The sequence below is a fragment of the Tauraco erythrolophus genome, chromosome 3 (assembly GCF_009769465.1).
Source record: "Tauraco erythrolophus isolate bTauEry1 chromosome 3, bTauEry1.pri, whole genome shotgun sequence".
Lineage (NCBI taxonomy): Eukaryota > Metazoa > Chordata > Aves > Musophagiformes > Musophagidae > Tauraco > Tauraco erythrolophus.
Window position 1 is genome coordinate 69,848,385 of NC_141467.1, and position 23,348 is coordinate 69,871,732.

The window sequence follows — 23,348 nt, forward strand, 5'->3', positions numbered from 1 at the left end:
GAGATGCAAAAGAGGAGAAAGATTTAGAGCAACAGGTGCACATCTCAGTACCAATCTCACCAGAGTCTCCAAACAAGCTAACAGAAATAGTGACAGAAACACAGAATGACAATGCAATGAATCTTTCAAAATGAACAAATTTAGGATAGCATAAGTGTCTCCCCAGTTCCCTTGGTTACTTGAAACCTCTACAATGGAGAGAATTTGCAAGATAGTCAGTCACCACCCACCAAAGCTGGAAGGGACTACAATGGACAGGTGAGGAAATAAGGCTCCATAAAGCAAATATCACCCTCAGAAATGTTATCTTATAGAAAGGCGCTGTATTAAACACAGAAAAGAAATAATTAGATACTGTTGCGTTTGTGTGACATGCCAGGACAGAGCAGCAAAACTCCCTACAATAATTCGTCATACACTTAAAGCCCAGCAGCAACTAACACAGCCACAAGCATAATTACTAGATGGTGCTGCAGCTGTTTAAGTGCTAAAAAAACTGCTCAGAGACACAGGGAGGGAATCAGAGCCCATGAGCAGATTATGAATCTAATGCTTCCACTCAGCAGAAACATCAGGATCTTTAATTGTGGCTTTTTCAATGGGGATGGAAGCAAAGAGGGAATGTTCTGTGTTCGTATACACTGAGGCAACTCAGGTGGTATTTGAGATAGGGACAGGAAGCAACTAAGCTTCCGAGTTACCCAGGATGCGTGGAGCGCAGTTGCTGACATTGCACTGCCTCTGAAAGGTCTGTTAATAAATATTTGCTTAGTATATTGTAACTTGAGCATAGGAGAGAAAAAGTATCCCTCCGTATTAGCACACTATAGACAACTCTTACAAACCTCACATACTTTTCATAGCAAAGGAGAGAAGAATACTGCTCTTTCTCTTAGGAGTAAGTTCTTAATACAGAAAGCATCTACTGTATACGTTTAAAAGAACTATCCAAGTTTCTTAATGTTCTCTCACAGCCCTTACGGAAAATACCAGGAAGTTCACCCCACAACATCAACAACTCCAAGGAAGCCAATTATTTATATGAGTTCATGCTTTTTATCACAAAAGCAATGGGATTTCTTCTGGTAAATTCAGCACGACCAGAAACAGAGAAAATATTTCAATTTAAGCCAGCTTATATGAGAAAATGAGGACAAGTCACCACTCATCTGGAGTAATTTCATCTACAGAAAAGTACAGATTCGCACAAAGAAAACAGTCCTTGGCCTTGGCTATGCACTCAGGACCTGTCCCCCTTACAACAAGACGTAGTTTGCCATATATGCAGCAGAATATTCTACTTCCAGATTTTAAGCTTAGTTACACAAAGCAGCACTTCCGCACCTTCAAGAAATGCTTTGGTGCCCCAGAGCAGAATTTATGTTTATAACCTGAAAGCTGCATCCACAAAAAGCTTAAAAGTTTCATCAGAGACAATACTGTGCCTGAGCGGGTGATAAAATGTATTGAAAGAGATTTTTTTCTTTCCATCAGATCTCTTTTATTTGCTCTAAGCAAACAGATAAAGGAACATGAACTACCATTTTGGAAATAAAAATCTATATTTTAAATAGATTTCAGTATGAAAGCTTTCAAATTATTTCATTTTCAGAAGATGAAGTCCCATATGCCCATCACAGATTCTGGTTCTGGAGCTGCAGGATAAGCAGTAAACATGGGAACCTGATGAAGCAAATTCTGAATGGATGAACTACCACACATGTAGGACTTCACTTCATTAACATATAATATGATCCAAAAGATAAATCATAGCTAATGAACAGTAATGTTAAAATCATCTAAGAAAAGTTTGAATTTAGAAGTCATTAGAAACACAAACTGCATAAAAGTACAGAATAAACTTTAATGAGATGCGGAAAATATAGCCTCATCATAGCAAAGTTAGGTGTTTCATCTCAGCATAAAAATGCCTTCCCACAATTAACATTTTTTCGTATTATTATAGGCACCATACTCTGCCAATAACTTTCAAACTCTAATCTTCCCAGCAGAAGGACCCAAAGTTGGGGTTTTTCTGAAGACTGTATCACTCTTGGATATTTTCAAATATAATTGTTTGGCTTTTTAGTCAAAACGTTTGTATTTAATTCTGAAGTTGTTATTAAAACCAAAAAAAAAAAAAAGAGTGTGGGTGGGGTCAGGTAGATGATCTCAGATAACTAAACTTCCTTCTCAGCAGCATTTATTTTTTACTTACTGTTCAATACAAAACTAGAGTGAATACATCTCTAAAACACACTAAAGTTAAGTTCTTTCTCTGTCAGTCCTTGATGTATGTCAAACACAACTGAAATAAAATGCAGTGAAAGTTGACACAGGATAAAAGTTTGTAACTCGGTACAGTCTCCAACCCAAGATAATGTTTTTCTTAAACTTCAGCGTAGACACAATTAACCAAACTTCTACAAAAGCTAATCATGCTGTCTCATTTAGCAATTAAAAAGGCTGCTATTGAATGAGTTATTCTTTAAAGTTCAAGTACTATTGATTAAGGTTTAATTTCCATGATAATAGATAAATATATAATATAATAATATAGCTTGCTGAACTTGCTACTCTATATGAACAGATACTCAGGTGCTACAAGGCATGTTTTGCAGAGCCCTGAAATGCTTCAAGTTTTTTTTTTTTTTAAAGTGAGACAGCCTTCATTACAGAGCTAGTAAATTTGTGCACTGTGAAAACATGATGAAATATTTACAAAGACTACAATATCTTTAATATAACCAGAAAATGTGAAATAAGTCTGCAAAATTAATATGGTTACAACAATTAAAATGTTTTCAAAACTTATTTTTAAAATTAAAAAGATAAAATTCATTAATAAAATTCCTTGAAATAAAGCATCCCTGAAAGACTAAAGAATTTTAATGACTTTACCATGCTTTCCTGCATAGTCACTGCACTTAAATTCAGGGCTGTATAGCTTCTGTGTCTCTACGGACACATCATATTGCTTTCCATGCAGATCACGCAGGTGTATGTATGATATTGCATCCAGCTCAATACTGGGGGTGCACAGCCACATTCTCGAAAACTGAGGGAGTATTTTGGGCACAGCAGAAAAACGTCAAAAAGGCAGCCTGAAAGTATCCTTATTCGCTCTGCCAAAGTGCTCTTATTTTGGAGAAGAGTTAGATATAAAGCCATGTGCAAGAGTTATTACACACATGGTGAACAGTCCATTACACTGTGCATCCACTGCGAGCCCTCCACACGTGCTCTGATGGCAAGCATCCCAATCAACTGCTTATTCTTTCAGTACCATCCATTATCAGAGACAGATTCAGAGGATAGAAAGACATCTCTGTTAAATATATTGCATACAACAATGCTACTGAATTGTGAATTCCCATTAGCACATTTAAGCCAAGCTACTGAATTGAAGAAGATGGAGATTTCAACTAAAATTGTAGGGTTTGGTGGTTTTTTTGTTTGTTTGTTTTTTTAAGTACTGCATTGGGTATGATGAAACGGCACTTCGAAAAAAAACAACTTTGGAAAAAGCAAATAGCGCTTGCAGGGCTAATAGGGTTGCACGTGTCAATCCCGATCAGGAACTGGTGTATTTTATCCTTTTGTGACGCTCAGTGGTGCACAAGAAACTAACACCTCCAGCAAATACCCAGTTAGAGTGTACACAGGTGAACATTGTACCCATACAGAGGTGCAAGTGCCTTCTTTGTCCTGACAGAAAAGTAATTTCTGAAGGAAGGAAACCCGACTCTTCATTCTAAGCTTAGGGAAGAGATAACAGAAAGAAAAAGGAAAAAACAAACTGAAACAAAAAGCCTCATTCTGGTTCTTTTTCAGATTTCTCTGTTTCGCTTTCCTAGGACTATGACCAATTCAAAGTAATCACAAGACTCTTTCCTAAACTGCTATGGGAGCTTTTGTCTTTCTCTGAATCATTTTTTGTATACAGGATAGGGAAAAACTTTTACTCACTCTAGACTATTTGGTGGGATAAGAAACAGAAGGGACAGTATGCTTCTTCCCTAAACTTTGAAAGCTGACGACACCATGTAGATTTTTTCATAAATACAAATATAAATCTATTTTGCTTTCTAAGGGTTTCAGCTCACTTTTTATGACTTCTGGCATAAACTAACTGAAAAGAAAAGGTGGAGGGCTATATTTTCAGCACAATCAGCAACTGAGCAGACAATAAACACACATCTGTGTGCAGTGTATACCGATGATAGCACAGAAAAGATGGGCTACTCTATCAGCTGTTAGTGGACCATATTCCTGTCAAACACTGATAAGCTCTACTCATGCATTGCCTTATTTAGTCAGACTTCTCTGCTGACACACCAGTACACAGTAACAAGTGCGTATGATGTTTCCAATGCAGGGAGGCTCCAGCTCCTTCTTTTAGTAAAAGCACAACAAATTTTAAACGGCTCAGTATCATTTTCTAAGGCGTACTGACAAGTTCTTATTTGCTCATTTAAGAACACACTACCAGTAATGAAACCACATTCTTAACAGTACTTAACATGGAAACACAATGTAGACTGAAAAAAAAGATCATAAAAAAATTTTAGTCTTCTTGATAATGGAGATATTTACTCTCTGTTTTGAAGACTAATGAAATTACTGGGACATACGAGAAGACATTCAATAAGCCTGTAGTCTGGGAATTACTATTTTAAGAACAGCGTAAGTTAGTAGTTTAGCTCTCCAGAAGCAATTCAACCTGAAGATAAAACTTTTCATACACTTTTTACCTACATTTATACCTGTATACTACTACTATGCTAGTCAGGACAACTCTTTTCCCAATACCTTTAGCTAGTCACGTTTATTCTAGATATGACACATATGAGAAGAGAACATTTTTACTATTGCTAAAAACCAACATCTATTCCTTCAGAATGACTTCACTGGTCTCACGCTTTCATAACTAGTAGATTCATCCTGTTTCTTTGAAGACATTTAATAATAGGCTGCTGTACTGAAGTAGGAAATCATCATGGCTTTCATTAATGCTTGTACTGTCCATTAACTCATATATTGCAAATATATTTACAACTAAACTGCGACTATCAAGATAAATTAGCAGAGAACATAGTGTTAAAGTGTGCATCTCTGAAGTTTTGTCATCATGTTTCACTTACTCGCTAAGTTGTAAAATCAAGTAATCCGTGATGGGTCTCTTAAGTCATTAGCATGAATTAACAAGATTCTGCTGTATATTATTTCATAGCTGCTGCCAAAAGGTCAGCTCTTGAATACAGAAGATTGACTGAATGTCACATATTTAGCTTCCTTTAGAACTATGATAATATATTCTATTAAAACTCACTCTGTATTGCACAATGCCATTAATCATGTTAGCTAAAGCACTCAGTTCATATCCTACTTTTTTTAGCAGACACTATATGGCCTTCACTGCTGCAGATGTACACCAGTATTCATCAGATTTTATCTTTAGAGCAGACCAGCTAGATTAGGCAGTACTTTCCTTTGTACACAGGGAGAGTCTGCACAGGAGCCTGACTGAAGAATATGTACTACACAGAATGAAACACTCAATAAGTCTTCTCCAGAGCTGGAAGCTGTGTAGTCCTGGGCCTGAGCTAGTTAGCTCTGCTGGTAAGAGCCGTGAGAAGGTAGGCTGGTTTTCCACAATACAGTGAAAGCGCGACACGGTCACAGCCTCAGACAGAACCTGAGCTCGTACGGTCACTGCATACCCCTGCTCTGGCACAAACCTAGAGGAGTACTCGTAGCCAGGTCGTGTATCTCTACCATGGTGCCTCACCATAACTAATTTGCTGAAAGGTCACACTGAAGTTTGTGGCATGCTTGGAAAGTAAACTCACATAACCAAGTTGTGCTGTGCACCAGATCCATTGGACTAATATCCAGCCTGTGACCTGAGAGGGTACGCAGCTCACTAGGCCAATTCAGCAATCCCAGGCAGGCTCTTGGCTGGATGAATACTCGGGGAAGAGCAGCACACAGGTAGATTGCTGACTGAATAATTCTGGAAGTAATAGCAGCTCACTCCTGATCATCATCTTTGTCAGAGCTGCTGCCTCTATCACAAGGCTGTCTGGCTGCCACTACCAGAATTTCACAGCACATTCCATGCCCACTCCTAAAGATCCTTTGGGAAAAAGCACAGCTGGGAGCCAGCTGTCTGAGTGGCTCCAGCACCCTCTTTTCCTTGGAAGCCTCTGTCATACTGCACATGCAAAAACTCACCTAGCATTCCCTGCCACCAGTTAAGTGGTACATGCACGTGGCACATGCACCTGGCCAGGGAAGTTTGGCACCATGATCTAGATGACCTTCCAGAAACACGTGCCAAACAAGCAAAGCCAAGGAAAACAAATCATGCTTGATAAGATGCTTTTATCTGGTTAACTAGTATAGTGAGGACCTTTGCAATATAAATGCAGCTGCACTGCAAAAGGAAGTAAGAAGCAGCAACCCATATAATCAGCTATTTCTATTGCAAACCCATGTAATCTGTTAATAATTTTTCTCACATATATATAAAACCAGAAACCAGATTCTTTAGTAGAGCAATACAACACAAAACTGTATCCTCAGTTCGGCTTTTCAAAGCAACACCCCCACCCCAATTTCCAGAAGTATGGGTATTCACAGAAATTGAGCTGACCTATCTTTCTGGAATAAATTCTGTCTGTCACCCTAACTCATGTTAAGCTGTACCATACTCAAATGTCAGAGTGTTTGGAGACAGTGTGTAGAATGGCATAGCATTCAGCATGAGTAACAGCAGACAGAATGTGACATACAGATTCGTTACAGAAGCTTCATTGTTTGAAAAAGGAAAGGACTAAATATCAGAAAGTTCTATTAGTTCCTTTGCAATTCATAAAATAAGCCCAGAATTTTAGGGTTTTTTTGGTAATTATGAAGAGTGGACACCTAAGACAGCATACTGAGAACCTAAAGGTTGCCTTCAGTGGTAACTGGACTGTCTCTGTACATGATTATCCCTTATAGTCCATCTGCGAACTTCAGGTATCTTGGATTTGGCCTTTTAACTGCCTGTGACTCCCACAAAACATGCAACTCACAAAAACCACTGTTCCATCAGTGGCATCCTGCTATCATGGAAGCCTATGGGAGTTTTGCTGTTGATATCAGCATGGCCAATGTTTGCTATTTCACCAATGGATTATGTGAAGAACAATAAAAACCTGCCAAGTTCAGCTCACAACTTTGTCCTCCAAAGCTACAGAGCGAATGGACTGTAAGCCATTTATCTGTTTCTTTAATGAAAAGTTTAGAAAGTGATGTTTTGTCTGCTCCTAAAGAGAGTAGCATCATAGGAAATAATTTAATAGTAAGGTGAATTTTTAAAAAACTCTTGACCAACTTTTTCCCCTTCATCTGCTGAGCAGCAAGCTGTATGCTCCTTTCCAGCTCCTCTTCACCTCAGCATTAGATGAGTTGCTGATCAGAGCATGTAAAGTCAGCTCATTCTTTCAGAATGAAAGGTACAATTAAAAGGCAGCAAAACAAACACCTTGCATTACTACCACAGTTTCATTACGGTTTTTTGCAGAATTGACCTTTAGGATTAAAGTACTCTTTAAAGTGTCTTTCAGGGTCATGGAAGGGTGGGTTATCATCTCTATTCTGATTGTAATTTTTAGATCAATTTAATAAGAAAAGAATTTTCTTATATTAATAATATTAATACACTACTATGCATGAAAGGATCTCTAAAACTCTTCTGCTTTCACTTAGAAACACCAAAATCTGAATCATGCCAAACTTTCCTTGTTCTTGCTATTGAAGAATGTAGGTCTTCCACTTTAAAATGCTCGAGCTTGAACTCACTGCTTTATTTACTAGGTTCAACATAATGCTCTTATCTACCTTTTTTTTCTAAAACTACAAAAATCTTTGACTATTTTCTTTGGAATAAATATTAAGCCATATTTCAGCAGCAGAAAGGCAGAGCAGATAGTCATAATACCTTGATACCATTCTCTCTAGTGGCTAGCAGCAATTGCATACACCCCAACATCCATGGGCAGAGACTAGTTATTTCCTTTTGACTAGAAACTAGAGGCTGGAAGACTAGAAGTCTGTGATTTCTTTCCTGTAAGTTACAGGGAAAAGAGAGAGAGAAAAAAAATCTTGTTTATTCTTACCAGCACAGTGCTTTTGAAGAGAATATTCTTGGATTTAAAAAAAACAACAGATTTCTAAAAAAAAACCACAGGAAATCGTCTTCTCATTGCTCCTGTTATTATTGGTGCATGTATTTTGCTCTTGCATGAGGACAAGTAGACTCAGTTCCACTATTTTGGCCAGTTAAAACATATATAGTGAACAGGCCTGAGAGTCCATACAACTTAAAAGATGAGATGGAACATGCGGAGACAGATATTCCAGACAACGCAGTGAGAGCAAGCAGAAGTGCAATAGTATGTTGTTCAATCAGAAACCAACAGCAACAACTTCAGCTCTCTACTCCTACTCTACAAGACACGCAACTGCAGAGATGAACTCTGAGAAGGGTCTGAAAAGGGCGCAGGCTTCTCCCACTCACTTGTAAAGAACATCATGGGTGAAAGCACCGAACAGCTTGCTGAGGAAAGTTTGAACCTGTTGCACCCATACTCCTCCAACAATACTAGCTTTAAGATGATGCTATACACTACAATAACCGCATTTTTTGGCACTGGATAAAGGGAAAAATGCCTAGTATTGTGCCTCTGTCTATAGGCATTGTTTCTGAGCAACACTGAACAAGTTGATGGGATATATCAGAGTATTGCAACAAAGGGTGCCCAATTACCTTTCAGGATGTTCTCATGCCCTTTAGCCAGCTGATTATATGTAGAGTCTTTTCCCTTACATGCAAAGGGATTGCTCTGACGGCACCATTTCCTTTTTTCATGCATTCAGTTTTTTCTTTTTCATTGCAGCTACACAATAGAGAAACAAACAGCAGGAAAGGATGTAACTGCAGACTAAGGTGACACTTGGTTGACCTTAGGATACAAGTGGACTTGTCTTGTCACATCCACAAAGAACAAAATCTTGCAGCCGTATCACAGTGTTATCAATCTTGCAATCTGACCACGGGCAACAGTTCCATTGCAATACAACATGAGTTTTTTGCAATAAAGAAATAAAAAAACCCCAGCAGTCTACAAAGTTATCTCATCACAAACATTTTTGATGAGCATTTCAGTCAATTATCTACACGTTTAAATTGGGCCTCTTTTTTCTTCATTCACTAATACAAAGAGAATTTGAGCTATAGCATCAATTTATTCCTAGTCCTATTCATACAGTCAAGTACTGGAATAGCATACTGAGAGAGAAATCACTTTAGATATTTAAGATAAATTTAGAGAAAAATATTGAAATGACAAAGATTTAATTAATTTAAGGGACGATTAATAATTTTGTTCTTGTTCTCTCCTTACAGAGTTCTCTGGAATAGATTACCTCTAGACAAACCTTTCTTTCAAATGACACAGAAAATGCAGAAAAAAAGATGGCACTTAGCTCTACAGTTGGTCACTGTGACTGAATCTACTCTTTCATGCAAAAAGAACTTTCTAGAAAAATGACTTATTTCAGAGTACCATGGCCTTCAGCAGTGGATCTGATCTAAATTACTGTCATTAAAAAATACCCCCCTGCCAAAACAAACCACAAACCCAAAGAAAACATCAGACATACCACCCAGAGTGACCAAAAAAAAGGACCATATCACATAAAAGCAGCAACATTTTCAAATTTTGAAGTGACAATAGTTATAAGAAGCTTTCAGTACATCCTACTTTTAATCTTTTGAATGAAAAATGATACTAAAAAAAGGATACTAAAAAAAGGATATATTTGAAACTCTGAAAGAAGATCTGATATAAACCAAAAACTTTTTTTCACTCAATGTGCTGTAAAATGCAGATTTCTAGAATGCACCACAGCATGAGACCAGCAGCCAACAGAAATCGGATGGTTATATAATTTGGTGGTTAAGCAAAGATATTTTTAGTGCTTTGCTAATCCATCTAATGCGTTTCTTTCCCAGAGAAGAAAATGCATTACACTGATAGCAATAACAGGGTCAAACATCAGGATATTGACAAGGAATTTACACGTTCTAGAAAATAAATAGTATCGGAAATTATTCTTAACAGCATCTATTCCTAAGCAAGGCTTATCAGCGATTGGGAATGGGTGATATTTATACATAAATAATTTAACGGAAGAGTTAAAAAAAAGAAGGAAAACTTTCACAAAAATGCTTCAAACAGCAACCTCATAATGCAAAACGAGCTGATGACACCTCGAGATAATCAAGCAAATAGAAAGTTAAGTGTGTAGGCAATTTCTGAGTGGCATATGAAGTTTATGTTACATGGGAATGCTGAAGCAACTTTCTACTTTTTCTGAAAAAAAAAAACCTAACAGTACTTCTTGGAGAACGGACAGTAAAGCAACCATAAAGACATATTAACATAATTTTGTCATAGCTCTATAATCAAAACTTCCATTTTTTCTCTCAGCTCCTTTTTACTACACTGTTGCTGCATTAATTTAAATGCTGATTATATTAACTAATAAATTCTTTATATATTTGAAATCTTTCACAGAAAAATATGACTATGAAAACTAAGAAAAGGTGGGTTTACAATGCTTACCATTGAGGATATTTATAGAATCTTGCTATTCATTTCTCCTTATATTCTATTTCATATTCATCTCAGAAGGAACAAAACATATTTGAACTGAAAGCATGGGAACAGGAAGAGCAAAGCACACCAAAAACATTTTTCTAAACAGTAAATATGCTTGAGAGAAATAACTTGAGTTAAAACACTCCTTACTGTAATCTGAAATAAAATGCAGTGGGCGTAACTGTTAAAAGGTCTTATTTAATCTACTTTAAAGTTTCATTTATTAGATGGAAATGTCAAAGTTGCATACAAATCCTTGTTTCCTCAGCTGACTTGCACCTAAGCAAGTTGAATTTCTGTCGCACTTGAAACTTTTACTTGCAAAATGAGACAATTCAGTGTCAAAGAACAGAGGAAAAGATCAGAACACCTCAAAGATGTGAGTTAGTTTTACTCAGGAAAAGACAATAAACAGTTTCAGAGTCAGAGAGACGATATCAAATGGTTTTAAATTTAACAGTGAGTGTATGAAAGCAGAAAATCCAAGAGGAAACCATCCCCATAATTCTGCAAAGTGAATTTCTATGCAAAACCAGAACATTTTTCTGAAGTGGATTAAGTGGTGCTAGGTTATACATCGACTCAAATATGCATTTTCATCTACTGGGAAATTCAAGGCAATTTAATTCTCTTTTTCAGAGAAAAGTATCTTTTTAAGTATCAGATTAGATACACTAAAAGCAGAACAGAATTCCTTAAATTGTCAGGGACCTTGAACAAACAAGCAAGGTTTCTGAAGATAGTTTAAGCTGACTTTTCTCAGGCTGGCCTAAGAAGACTCAGTCAGGATGTTCTTTGACCTGTCAACCAAAAATGCCTGCATTATTACAAACAGCTGATTAAATATATTGCAAAATAGCAAATAAATGGAAGGACTTCTGCTGTGAGGAAGCCAGCTCGCAGGTTGAGCCAGACAACACTTGAATGACCCCTACTCTAACACCTGGGCATAAGTCACCATTTCTGAACACTTTTTTAATACTGGTCCAAAACATAAAGTGTTCTATATCAAAAAGATTCTAGTCTGGCTTTGTCCTTACTGGAAACAGCAAAAATCTAGGTGTACAACAAAGAGTCAGAAATTTCTGATAGCTTACCTATCTGTACTGTATTCCGAGCTTCCTGAGAGAGACATCAGCTCTTTCAAACTGTCCACTCATCACTAAGGTTCACAGCCAAAGTTCACCGTGTTATGTAGGGACTATATCTGTCAGCAGTTAACTCACAACTTAACTACTATTCAGACCTCAAGATTGTTTTTATAGCTTTTTAATCATCGTAAGTGCAAAAAGCAGATGAATTCAAATCACATATTCATTACATCTCAAAGTGGACAGTTAAAAGTCATTTAGAGCATATTGTGATCAACCAAAATTTTAAGAAAACAGCAAATCAAATGTAGCACAAACTCCTTGGTGAACTTGCTGAGAACCATAATTTTGACTAATTGCTTTCTGCATTCATTGTCCACAGATCCAGTAAAGCCAAAAGCTATCCACTTTTTTAATCCTAATGCTAAGAAAGGTTCATCGCAGGAGTTTCTCCATCAGAAACGCATTACACCTGTGTATATCACAGATAAAGACTTTGATGTGAAAATGCTCAGTGTTGTTTCTTCATAACAAGTAGTAGTATAGCATGTTATATTTTTTATACAGTTTAATTTTGAACAAGATTTTTTGCAGGTGACCTCGATTTTGAGCATACAAAATATATACTGGTTTTCATTTGTCCCATTCAGTCTTGAAACAAAGCTCACTTCTGAAACATGTATAAATTCCACATTAGAAAAAAAACAGCCTCTTCACTGATATGGCACACCCTAACAAGCATTGCTTGGGATTGTAAAACACCCAATATGATTTTTTTTCTGATAACTCATTATCAATTGAGAATATAAACCATTCAATATTCCTACTTGTATATTACACGATTAAGAAACTCTGAATGCCTGGCAATGTTAGACCTCCCAACATGAATTAGTTTTGCAGAAGGAATCTAGCCACCCTGAGAAGAAAGGGAAAGCCTCTTCACCAGAACCTATCAACAATTACTGCAACAGATCTGTACAAATCAAACATATTTGAATATCAGAAGAGGTCCGCAGCTTATCTATTCTGTTGATATTTACAAAACTGATAACTGCCATTCCCACCTTTGTTGCTAATCTGTACTTCTGACAACTGGCATCTGTTGACTCACACTCTTAACTTTTGGTTCCCTTATTATTCCTGAAATATATTTTGTATCTTGCTGCTCGGCAATATGTTCTTTGTCTTCAAGACATTCCTAAGATGCTTATACAAGTGACATCATAAATTCCTGTAAGTGATGGTGCTTAAAAAGTGAACTTGGGCTGAATACACACACTGAGCCAGCTCCTATGAAGTCACTTCAGTTTAGTCATAACTAAGATTTCTTGGTGTTATTTCTTTTCCCTATGGAAGTCAAGTTTCTAAGCAGGAACAGGTAAGAAACCTTAGCTCCAAACAAGAGCAAATCAGGGCTATGATGCATCTCCACATTTGACAAAAGCCCACCTCAACAGTGAAAATCTTTCAGTCTTGTGTGTTTCCATGTTTGGATTTTAAGTCCTTTTGTGTAGCTTAAGACTGACATAATCCAACACATTTATTTATAAAGTGGTCTAAAAATTCAGAGAAAGATCTTTGAAATGACTCACCCCAAAACCAGAAAGCAAAGTAAAAGGAGCAGCAAAATGACCTCTCCCTCATCTTATATATACCCGTAAACTGAGGCAAGCACAAAGTGGAGGTGCTGCATTATAGCAGTAAGGTCACTAAGCAGGTCTTAACGGCAGCCTATCAGATTCAGGGTGGTAAGAGAAAAGAGAAATATATGCCTTTCTTCTTAAACTCCTAGAACAAAAGAGCTGTGAACTCGCATTTAACTGATTTCATATTAGCCAGATGCTAGTAAGGAAATCTCTAGCTTTCAAGTACAAAAGAGTAATACCATCTTTTCCCATCAATCCCTGCTTTTAATGTAGTAGGACCAAAGTGCAGCATTCCTCACCAGAAAATCTTTGGAAACTAAGTGGAGGAAATTAATATTTAAAAAAAAAAAAAAAAGAGAAGAAATACTTAAGTGAATAAAATAGTTCAGAAATAGAATATAATAGGATAGATTAAATTATTGTTTTTCCCAACCGAAAAAGTTCACTACTGGACATCTACACGGCTCAGAACCCATGACTTTCATAAATGTTGAGGAAAAGGTGCGAACAGGTAAGTGGCAAAACTTGTGAATGTCAGTGTTGAAGTCTGAGGGACAACTGCAAAGAAAGGCTGCACAAAGCTCACTGATGACTCTTAAATGGCAAATGAAGTTCCATTTAAGTGTAAGAGTGATGTGCAAGGCAGAACAACACTAACTTCAAGTAAGTGGCTTTGATGTGACCTCAGGAATGAGGTCTTGGAAGACTACAGCTATATAGCAGAACTGGGTAAATATCTTGTCCTCCACAAAAGAAGGACATGGAGCTGCTGGAACGAGTCCAGAGGAGGGCCACGAAGATGATCCGAGGGCTGGAACACCTCTCCTATGAAGACAGGCTGAGAGAGTTGGGGCTGTTCAGCCTGGAGAAGACAAGGCTCCAGGGTGATTTTCTAGCAGCCTTCCAGTACTTAAAGGGGGCCTACAGGAAAGCTGGAGAGGGACTTTTTACAAGGGCGTGTAGTGATAGTACAAGGGGCAATGGCTTTAAACTGAAAGAGGGCAGATTTAGATTAGATATAAGGAAGAAATTCTTCACTCAGAGGGTGGTAAGGCAGTGGAACAGGTTGCCCAGAGAAGTTGTAGATGCCCCATCCCTGGAAGTGTTGAAGGCCAGGTTGGATGAGGCTTTGGGCAACCTGGTGTAGTGGAGGGTGTCCCTGCCCACGGCAGGGGGGTTGGAACTAGATGATCTTTGAGGTCCCTTCCAACCCTAACCATTCTATGATTCTATGATCTAAAGAGGAAAACAAGAATAATCAATAGGTTGTTTCAGATGTTAAACATTTATATGGGCTTGACGGGAGACAAGCAAGAAATTTACTCCTGGACACTAGCCACAAAGAAACTGTGCCTCTGCATCCCCAGACAATGAGAGCAGAGAACTGTAAAACAACAGAGAAGCAGAAAGCATAACAAAGTACAAATAGAGCAGTAATAAAAGAGGAAAATCATAGTGAGGTAGGCAAAAGGCAAGTCAGTGTATGAAAATGTACTAATGTCTATTAGATGCATAAAATAGAAAAATGTATTAATCACCAGAAGAATGAACAGAAGTCATAATATGTATCACTGATCAATTAGTATTCAAACAAACAGCATTACTCATTGAATTACACCAGTTTTCAGAAAATTAATCAATTATTATTTGGGAAATATACAATTAGATCAACATAGGAGGCATTAACTAAATCATTTAAATGAGTACTTTTCTGATGTAGAAAAACATTCTACTCTAGAATATTGATCAACAATGTTACAGTTAGATGACAGCACATTTTCTTATTTCTTTGAAGAAAGAAGCTGGGAAGGTTCTGTATTAATTGGTTCAGTATTTGCGCAAAACACCAAGTAAATTACTCAAGCTCTGACTAGTACTACTAGACATATGTATGTAGTACTAAATACAATAGGAATATAAATTATCTTTTTGTTTTTTATAATATTTTAATGGCAATCAATAACATAAATCTAATGGCTTTATACTATGGTTCATACGTGACTAACCAGCATAAACAATCCAGATTTTGTTTTCCAAATGGAGATTTATTGCTATCACAAAAACTCTCCTGAAAGTCAGTAGAGACAGATGCTGTTTGTGGCTTAGCTTTTGAACAATTGTTGTAATACAGATCAAAACTGAGACGCTGTGTAAAAACTAAGGCAAGAATCTGCATAACAGCTCATCTTCTTTGGCTACAAAAAAAATATTAGTCTTTTGCTAGTGTATCTCAGTATCATAAAAAAAAAAAAGCAGTAGTGTTTTCACATACATTTGTGTGGCTGTCACTGTAAAGATTCTTTCAGCTCCTAATCAAAAAAAATCCTTACCCATCTGAACAAACAAATATTTCAAAAAGGTTTTTATATTAAAAAAAAGGCTTTCTTGGATGGTTACTTTAAAGGCAGTGGTGCAGTGTGTAGGTTCATTTGTATTTTGAAAGCAGAGTGTATTTTCAATCTTATTTACCAATCTTCTGATTCTAAACAAGTTAGAAAAGCAACTCTGGGGCAACAATTCTGTGTCTTATGCAAACACAAAGTAAGACTGGCTATACTCCAGAACTGCCTTTTAAAAAAAAAAAAATACCCCTATTCAGACTTATGGCTGTAGGTAGGTGTATTTAGATATAGGTAATTTGATCAAAAAGTTCAATACTTGAGGCTTTCTTAAACTTCCAGCTAAGGGATAGTACAGGAGCAATTTTGCGTATTTTCAGCCATGTAATCTTACTGCATTAAATACTAAGAAAAATCAAATTTGTGTAATGATATTTGTACAGTCTATATATTTCAAACAGATGTATTATTCATTCCCCAGCAAATAACAGCAGAACAGTCAAAAGACTATATTCTTCTACCAATGAGTTGCTTGTGAAATCCGAGTGAAAACGTGCCGCACTGAAGTTAGTTGTATAACTCCCACAGGATTCAAGGAACATATGGTTTCCTCTAAAGAATACAGAATTAACACTAAAATTACTATTTGTAGTAGGTCAAGACTTATTTTAATACCACAGCATTTTATTTGTTACCTTCAAATAGACTATGTAGTAAAATTATTAAAACTGATTTTGTTTTGAATCTAAGGCAGCTTTTTGTGCTCAAGCAAGCAGTCTTATATAAATACCTTTGGTATTTGTTGGATCCTATTCCTAAACACAATGTTCGTATTTCAGCTATAATAAGTAAAGCATCTCAAAGACGTGTGAGGCACTAGTCTTGCAAGTGTCCAGTTTAGTTTCTTGAGTAAAGTGAGATTGGTAGAGTCAGCTAAATCCAGCATGGAAAGCCGTGTGTGGTGCACATAATTCAGTGCTGCTTGGAATGATTGGCAGCTGCCATCTAGTGTGGACACAAACTATACTACCACATGCACGCAATTCCAGCTCTCCCTAGAAATCACAGTTTGTTCAGGTCAAGCTGAGAGCACTGGTCACACAAGGCAATGAACACAACAAAAGAACTGGCTACTAAACCATTTAGTCCTCCTTCCTGACAGTCCCACATACTTCACCTGAACCCACCACTATTGGAACTTATTCTGAATTAAGGTTATGAAAAATACAAGCACTGATTTCTTATATAACCGCTGTACTGCCAACACTAGTGCTCTGGGGCAGACAACTGACCCGTGCCTTTCAGGAGCAGGTGCTGCCCAGCGACTTAAAGCCAATGCTCAGCGCCCAGGCCCAGGCTGGGGCAGCGCCAGGCCAGGCCCCAGGGTAAATCGGAGCTTTCTAAATCATCCTGGGTGTCGAACATTACACAAGCCAGCTACTGGCTTCAGGAGGCCACTACTGACAGTGAGGGAGAGCAGGGACCCAACAAAGTCCAGGCTGTGACAGCAGACTCGCTCCCAAATAAAATCCAAAAGCATTATACTGGGTCTCCAATACCAAATCAATCCTCCAGCACCCTCCTCCTGCAGCTCCTTCACCAACTCCCCTCCAAAATGCAAAATAAGAGCACTTAAATAAACAGAGCAAATAAACACACAAAAAAAAGCTCCTCTGCAGCCCGGCAGAACAAAGCAGGCTGCTCATGAAACCGGATCACAACCAGAGTGTCAGTAGTTTCTATTAAAAAATAAAGGCTGAAAGTAAGCCATAGCATCTGTGGACTTGGACACAAACATGTTAAAAATAAAATTGAGCTGTCTAAAAAAGCTACTCTGAAAAAGAAATCACTGCAGAAAAAACACCAGTTAATCCCCCTTCAGCGCTCCCCTTGAAAGGTCCTCCTGACTAGAGGCTTGCTAGTCACTGCTATCTGAGCACCGACAGCTAATTAACAAGGAGGAACTGCTCTACGTTATTAGTTGCAACATATTAATTTTACTGTTATCTCGATCTCATGTCCTTTCACAGTCTTTTGCCAGATTCTTTCCATTTGTTGGGCCCTGTCATTTTCCCAGACTGCAAGGTCTCTAGACAGGGTAATTTGTTTGTGCAGTGTCTAACACAAAGGCACCATTATCCTCACCAAACTTCAGGTGCTCATGTGAGGAAGACCCATTACAATGTTGCTTTCAAAAGTTCTCACAGCATTTTATGACAGTACACCTTACTTAAAACTCACTCACAACTTCGAAGTAATTAAAAGTATTTAGCTTCCGAGGAAAAGAGAAAAAAAAAAAGAAGATACAATTCTTTAACCTGCTTGTTTTATGACCTGAGAGATCAATAGAGTATAAGGAAAATATCAACGAGGAAATATTTTTTCTTTTGTTTTCTTTCTCCCTTTTCCTCCACACACTATCTTCTGATTCATATGTCTTACTCTTACTGTACTTTATCTTGTCCCTCTGCATCCCTGCAGTTTTTTCCTCAGAGAGTCAACACTTAAAGAACTTCTAGTTGAGTATTAGTTAGAAAAAAAATCTAAAGGGAGAAAAAAAAAAAAAGGCTTAGCTCTGAGAGCTCAATTCTGTACCCATAATATTCACTTTTCGAGAAACAATCTGGTATATGAAGGGGTGTATGTAAACAAACATCATTCCTTTCTGCTTCCAGTGCTACATATTTACTTACAGGATGGATGCATTTAAAAACACCCAGTGATACTGAGTATTAGAAAGTAAGTTTATGTTCAAACTCTGAAAATTAATTCCAAAAAATTTACAGTTTATACCATCATAATTATTGATGAGGTGAAGTTCATATAGCACACTGAATAGCTCCTCTTATGAGGACTTAAGTGATTTTCATACCAGGAAAGAAGTGCTCTAATATAATTCCAGCTCATATTAAACTGCAGAGGGATATATATCTCCCTTGAACAAGACACATGACAGCAATGAAAAGGAAGTTGAGAATCCCTAAAGTGAGAATTATTTTATATCCTCAAAACAAGTTTTTATTCACCTCTTGGTTGAATGAGCATTTGGGGCTTTTTAACATCTTCCAAAGGGCTCTTCCAAATGCACATCTTCCAGCATTTTAAGTGTTTCACATGTGCTTGGAATAACATAGAAGATATTTTATTTAAAATTTCTGAAAGGTAGCTTTTCCTTTTAGACACCAAGCCCCAAGAAAGGCATATGAAGTAAACCTGCTTGTAGCACAAATGGGTTAAAGATGAATTTGACCTAATTACTGCCTATAATAATGATTAAAAAAACTCCAACAAAATCTTTTAGTATTTTAAAATGGAGAAATACAGAACATACTTCTGAAATTCCTCAAATTCTGGGATTTTTATATTTACACCTTAATATCTTGTCTTAAATATAGCCAGTGAAACTATAATACATAATTAAGACTGTTAAGCTGCGTTATCATCTTAAAAGGATTATTATTCATTGCTAATTTATAATCTGTTTTGAATATAGAGCTGTGTAGCAGAGACTGGTAACCATTTGCCTGATGCAGCAGCTTTCTATACATCACACAATTTTGTGATGTGGTATCTTTTGAGAAATGCACCTCAGTACGAATGCCTCAAAACTCCATAGGCTGAGGCAGGTGAGCCAGTGTAAATTCAGGCCCAGAGACGCAACATTTAAACCAGCTTTTAGCTTTTTCTTTTTACACCAAACTGCAGTGACAGATAAAGGAAGACTACAGAGATTACTACAGAGGACTTCTAGACATAAAAAGACATCAGGAGTGTAAAGCAAAACAGTGGTTGGTCTTGTCGATGACTGTGTGGACATCTGTCACAGGTCAAACCACCAGCCAAACCTGTCATGACCAGCAGGGAGCTATGAAGAGGAGTATGATCTGGTTTTGTTTGGCTGAGCAAACATTTGGGGAATAAACAGTACAGGAAGAAGAGCATAAAACTCAAAGTTGTGTTGAAAAGGAAGGTATCTGGAGGTATCTGGCTGAGAGGGTTTCTAGCTCTTTGGAATGGAAATGTGGACATTTGATGGTTTTAGGGGTGAGAAAAAGCTCTATTTAGAGAGTTCTCCCACTGATGGAATGGAAATCTACATCTCTTCCAGATGATCTGGCTCTTAGACAGTCAGTGCTACTGTCTCTGCCAGTATATGACAGTCCCTTAGTTCATAACACCATGGCCTTGCTCCCACTCGTTGGTACTAAAGGCAATTCTGAAAACCTGGGAGATGGGAAGGGTTGTGTCATCCTTACTAGGTGAGTCCAACACACACTCACAAGTGAAGTTCACGTAATCTTTATGCCTGATGTTGTCCGACTAGATGTCAAGTCTCTTTGCCTTTGACTCAGTGCCAGTACAGTTAGTACAAAGGCTACTAAAAGAGAGGAAACCTGGATCTGCAATCTTGCTATCCATACTGGTAGTCACGGGACTGTTCCAGAGAGATTCTCAGCTGAAAAACCAAAGGAACAGCCCATGGTCACCACTGCACTACAACTGATGCCTCCTGTTGTTGCACTTTGAAAAACATCTTTTCAAGTAATAAACATTGTTTTCATGGACTGTTCCAAAAGAAGCAATGTGAACTCTGTCCTTCACCTAAAATTGAAGGGAAGGAACAGCAAACGAAACAGTTCAGAGACATATCCCTCCTTGAAGAGGAAGAGCATACACCGTGCCTTGTAACTGAATAGTCTCAGACTACAGCTTTTTAATAGCTTTATATGGACACAAAGTGGTGACTTCCCCCTATCCACACATCCCACCGCCTCAACTTTTTCAGAACTAGGGTTTATTATGCACTGACAGACCATGAATAGGATCCAGTAATTTCTTGAAGTTAGCTATTATTGCTCTGCTTTGCTAATGTGGTATGCTGTCATATAATGCCTCACATATATTTATAGAAGTAATTAAGTATATCCTACCCTCTAGTTACCTAGGTGACCAGTGCTCAGAAAGGTTCTTTCACAGTACGCTGACTTCTTCATGTTTGTGTCTCAACTAGCTTCTGCTATGAGCCATCCATGTATTCAAGCTTTCCCACTTACACAGTTTTTGGTCTTTTCTGTGTTCTTTATGACTGTCAGAAAAAGGACAGTCACTGAGCACACACTACTGACCACACCAAATTAGGAATCAGTTGTTCAGCTCTAACTGTAATGTGACATCCTCTTTCCGAAATAGCATGAAGATTTTCTTTCATGCACATTTCTGGGCTCTTTTTTTGGTCCACAGTGTATTTCAAGAAAAGCCTGCCTGAGGAATATACTAAACCCAACCACAGAGAAACTGCCACAGAAACTTACTGGAAAACATTAAAAATTAAATAGCTTTCTTAAGAGCTCTCAGACTTAATAGTAAAACTTATTAAAATTGTCTATACTGATTTAATTTGTAACAATTCCATTTCAGACAACTTTGCTCGGTTTTTGGTTAGGATTTCAAAGTGAAGCTTTTTTTTCCTGGCTGCTAATAGCTGTACACTTCTCTCATCTCAGACACTCGGCAGAGGGGTGGGAAGAAGATCACCACCACTATTTGAAGTGGTGGTCAGAAGATCCAGATGAATTCAGACTGTGGGAGAAGCATACTCCAAAACAAAAGTATCCTCACACAAAACTCTTTTGGCAGGTACCGTCCTAGCAACTGAATCAACAGCCTCTAAGCACAAGAGCCTTGACCGTTATTTTTACACTGTTGATACCTCTGTCTCTCGGATAAACAGATGCATCTTAAGATGCTCAGTGTCAAAACAGCAACTTCAGTGAGGCTACCCAAAAAATCATCAACACAATAAGAGCAACAGGAGCATGCTTATGGGAAGATACTAAATCTTCACCTAACATCCCCAAATGATTCTCCACTTCCTCACTTGTTTCATTTTCCAAACGGGTTTAAAGGCATAATACAGCAGCTCTTGGGTGAAAGCAGAAACATATAAGCAGTGGAAATTTACTTTCACAGTATGCTATGGAACATACATAAACATCTTTACTCAAACAAGCTGAAGTCCCAAGTTTCATATGTGTAATGCCACTAAAGTCAATGGAGTTACACCTGTGAAACCAAAAGGTGAGCAAGCACTCACTAAAGACAACATTCACACCCTTGCTCTTTTGAGTCTTTTGTCAACAGAACGAGCTTGCGTATCGTAACGCATTTTTGTTTCTGAAAATTCAGCGATGAACAAATAAATTTTGTGTTAACATACCTTGAAGTTGCAATTTCCACTTTGGTTCTTGCCATGGCAGCTGCTCGCTGTGCACCCTCTATTGCTCTGTCCACCTTTTCTCTAGTTTTTGTGTTTCGTATTGGTATAAGTTGCTTTCTTATTCCACGGACCAAAACGTTATTTTTGTATTTTCCTTCTTCTTTGGTGCCATCTGGAAACATGGTACATCCATATCCATGCCTCCTGTTATTTAGCCATTCTCCTTCGTATTTCATACCATTTGAACGCTCGCTAATACCAAAACCACTGCGCTTATCATTCTTCCATTCACCCATATAGGTTTCTGTAGTGGTGGCATCAACATGGTCTTCCATAGGGCAATAATCACAGTCACCGTCTCCAAAACTAATTGTAGAGTTGGCATCACTGGAACTAATTCTGCTCATGGCAGCATCGCTCCTGACGGAGCTCCGTTTGCTAGATATCGATGACCTAGATTCAGATTTTCTAAGTTTTATACTACCAAGAAGGGAACCTCTTCTGAATAAGCCTCCTTTTTTCTTAATGCCCATGGCTTCTGGATCACTGTGAAAATTGAGCACAAAACCTCCTCTTGTTCCAGCCGGACTGTCTGAAGTGACATCATGCAGAACAGTGCCGTTGCTCTGCTCACTTCGAAGTGAAGCTAGAGACGTTCGGAGGGGTGAACGTATCACAGTTGCCATGCCATAGGGTACACTCTGACGTACACCATATCCATGTCGCATCCCTCCTGTCCATTGTCCCTGGTATGTACCTTTTAAAGCAATAAGGAGAAATTAAATTTAGGAAGCTGTAGAAGACCTAGTACTGTATGTGCAGTATGCTACAGGCAATACTATGTTGTCAGCTCCATTTTTGGTAAGAAGAAATGCAGAAAAATCATAGCATATCACACAGCACATAAAATACTTTTGTTGCTTGTTTCAGTTATAAATTATTCTTCCACTTAACAAAGCCTTCACTTTCTCAGCTGAAGTGATTTATTTTGGCAACTAAGACACAGTAGCTATAATCATAAGCATTTTTTTAATGCACCTGTTCATGGAAAAATTTTCAATAGAAATTTCTAAAGCAGGACTCCCTCAACATTTTTTTAAGGTGGTCAGATGGGGAGAAGCAAAGCCATGTTATATGGGGTCAGGTGGGGAGGGAGACAGGGATGGAGGGAGAGAAGGGAGCAGGACACTCATGGCACTTGCCTCCAGCTGCTGACAGAAAGCACAAATAGGAGTAAAAAACATCCTGTTATCCTGGGTTTAGGGTGACTACAGACCTCCCTTGTCAGGATATATGTGACAATCCACTAAATTGTCTTGTCTTCAGATGGGCCTTTGCAT

General features: G+C 37.9%; 1 protein-coding gene across 1 annotated transcript in view; it reads right to left on the reverse strand.

The window, feature by feature from the left end:
• The window catches only part of JPH1 (junctophilin 1), an 85,407-nt gene that overhangs the window by 55,598 nt on the left and 6,461 nt on the right, over positions 1-23,348 (reverse strand). Inside the window, exon 2 of the mRNA XM_086609404.1 lies at positions 22,009-22,765. Coding sequence (XP_086465530.1) covers positions 22,009-22,765 — 757 coding nt within the window. The remainder of the gene's footprint in view (positions 1-22,008; positions 22,766-23,348) is intronic.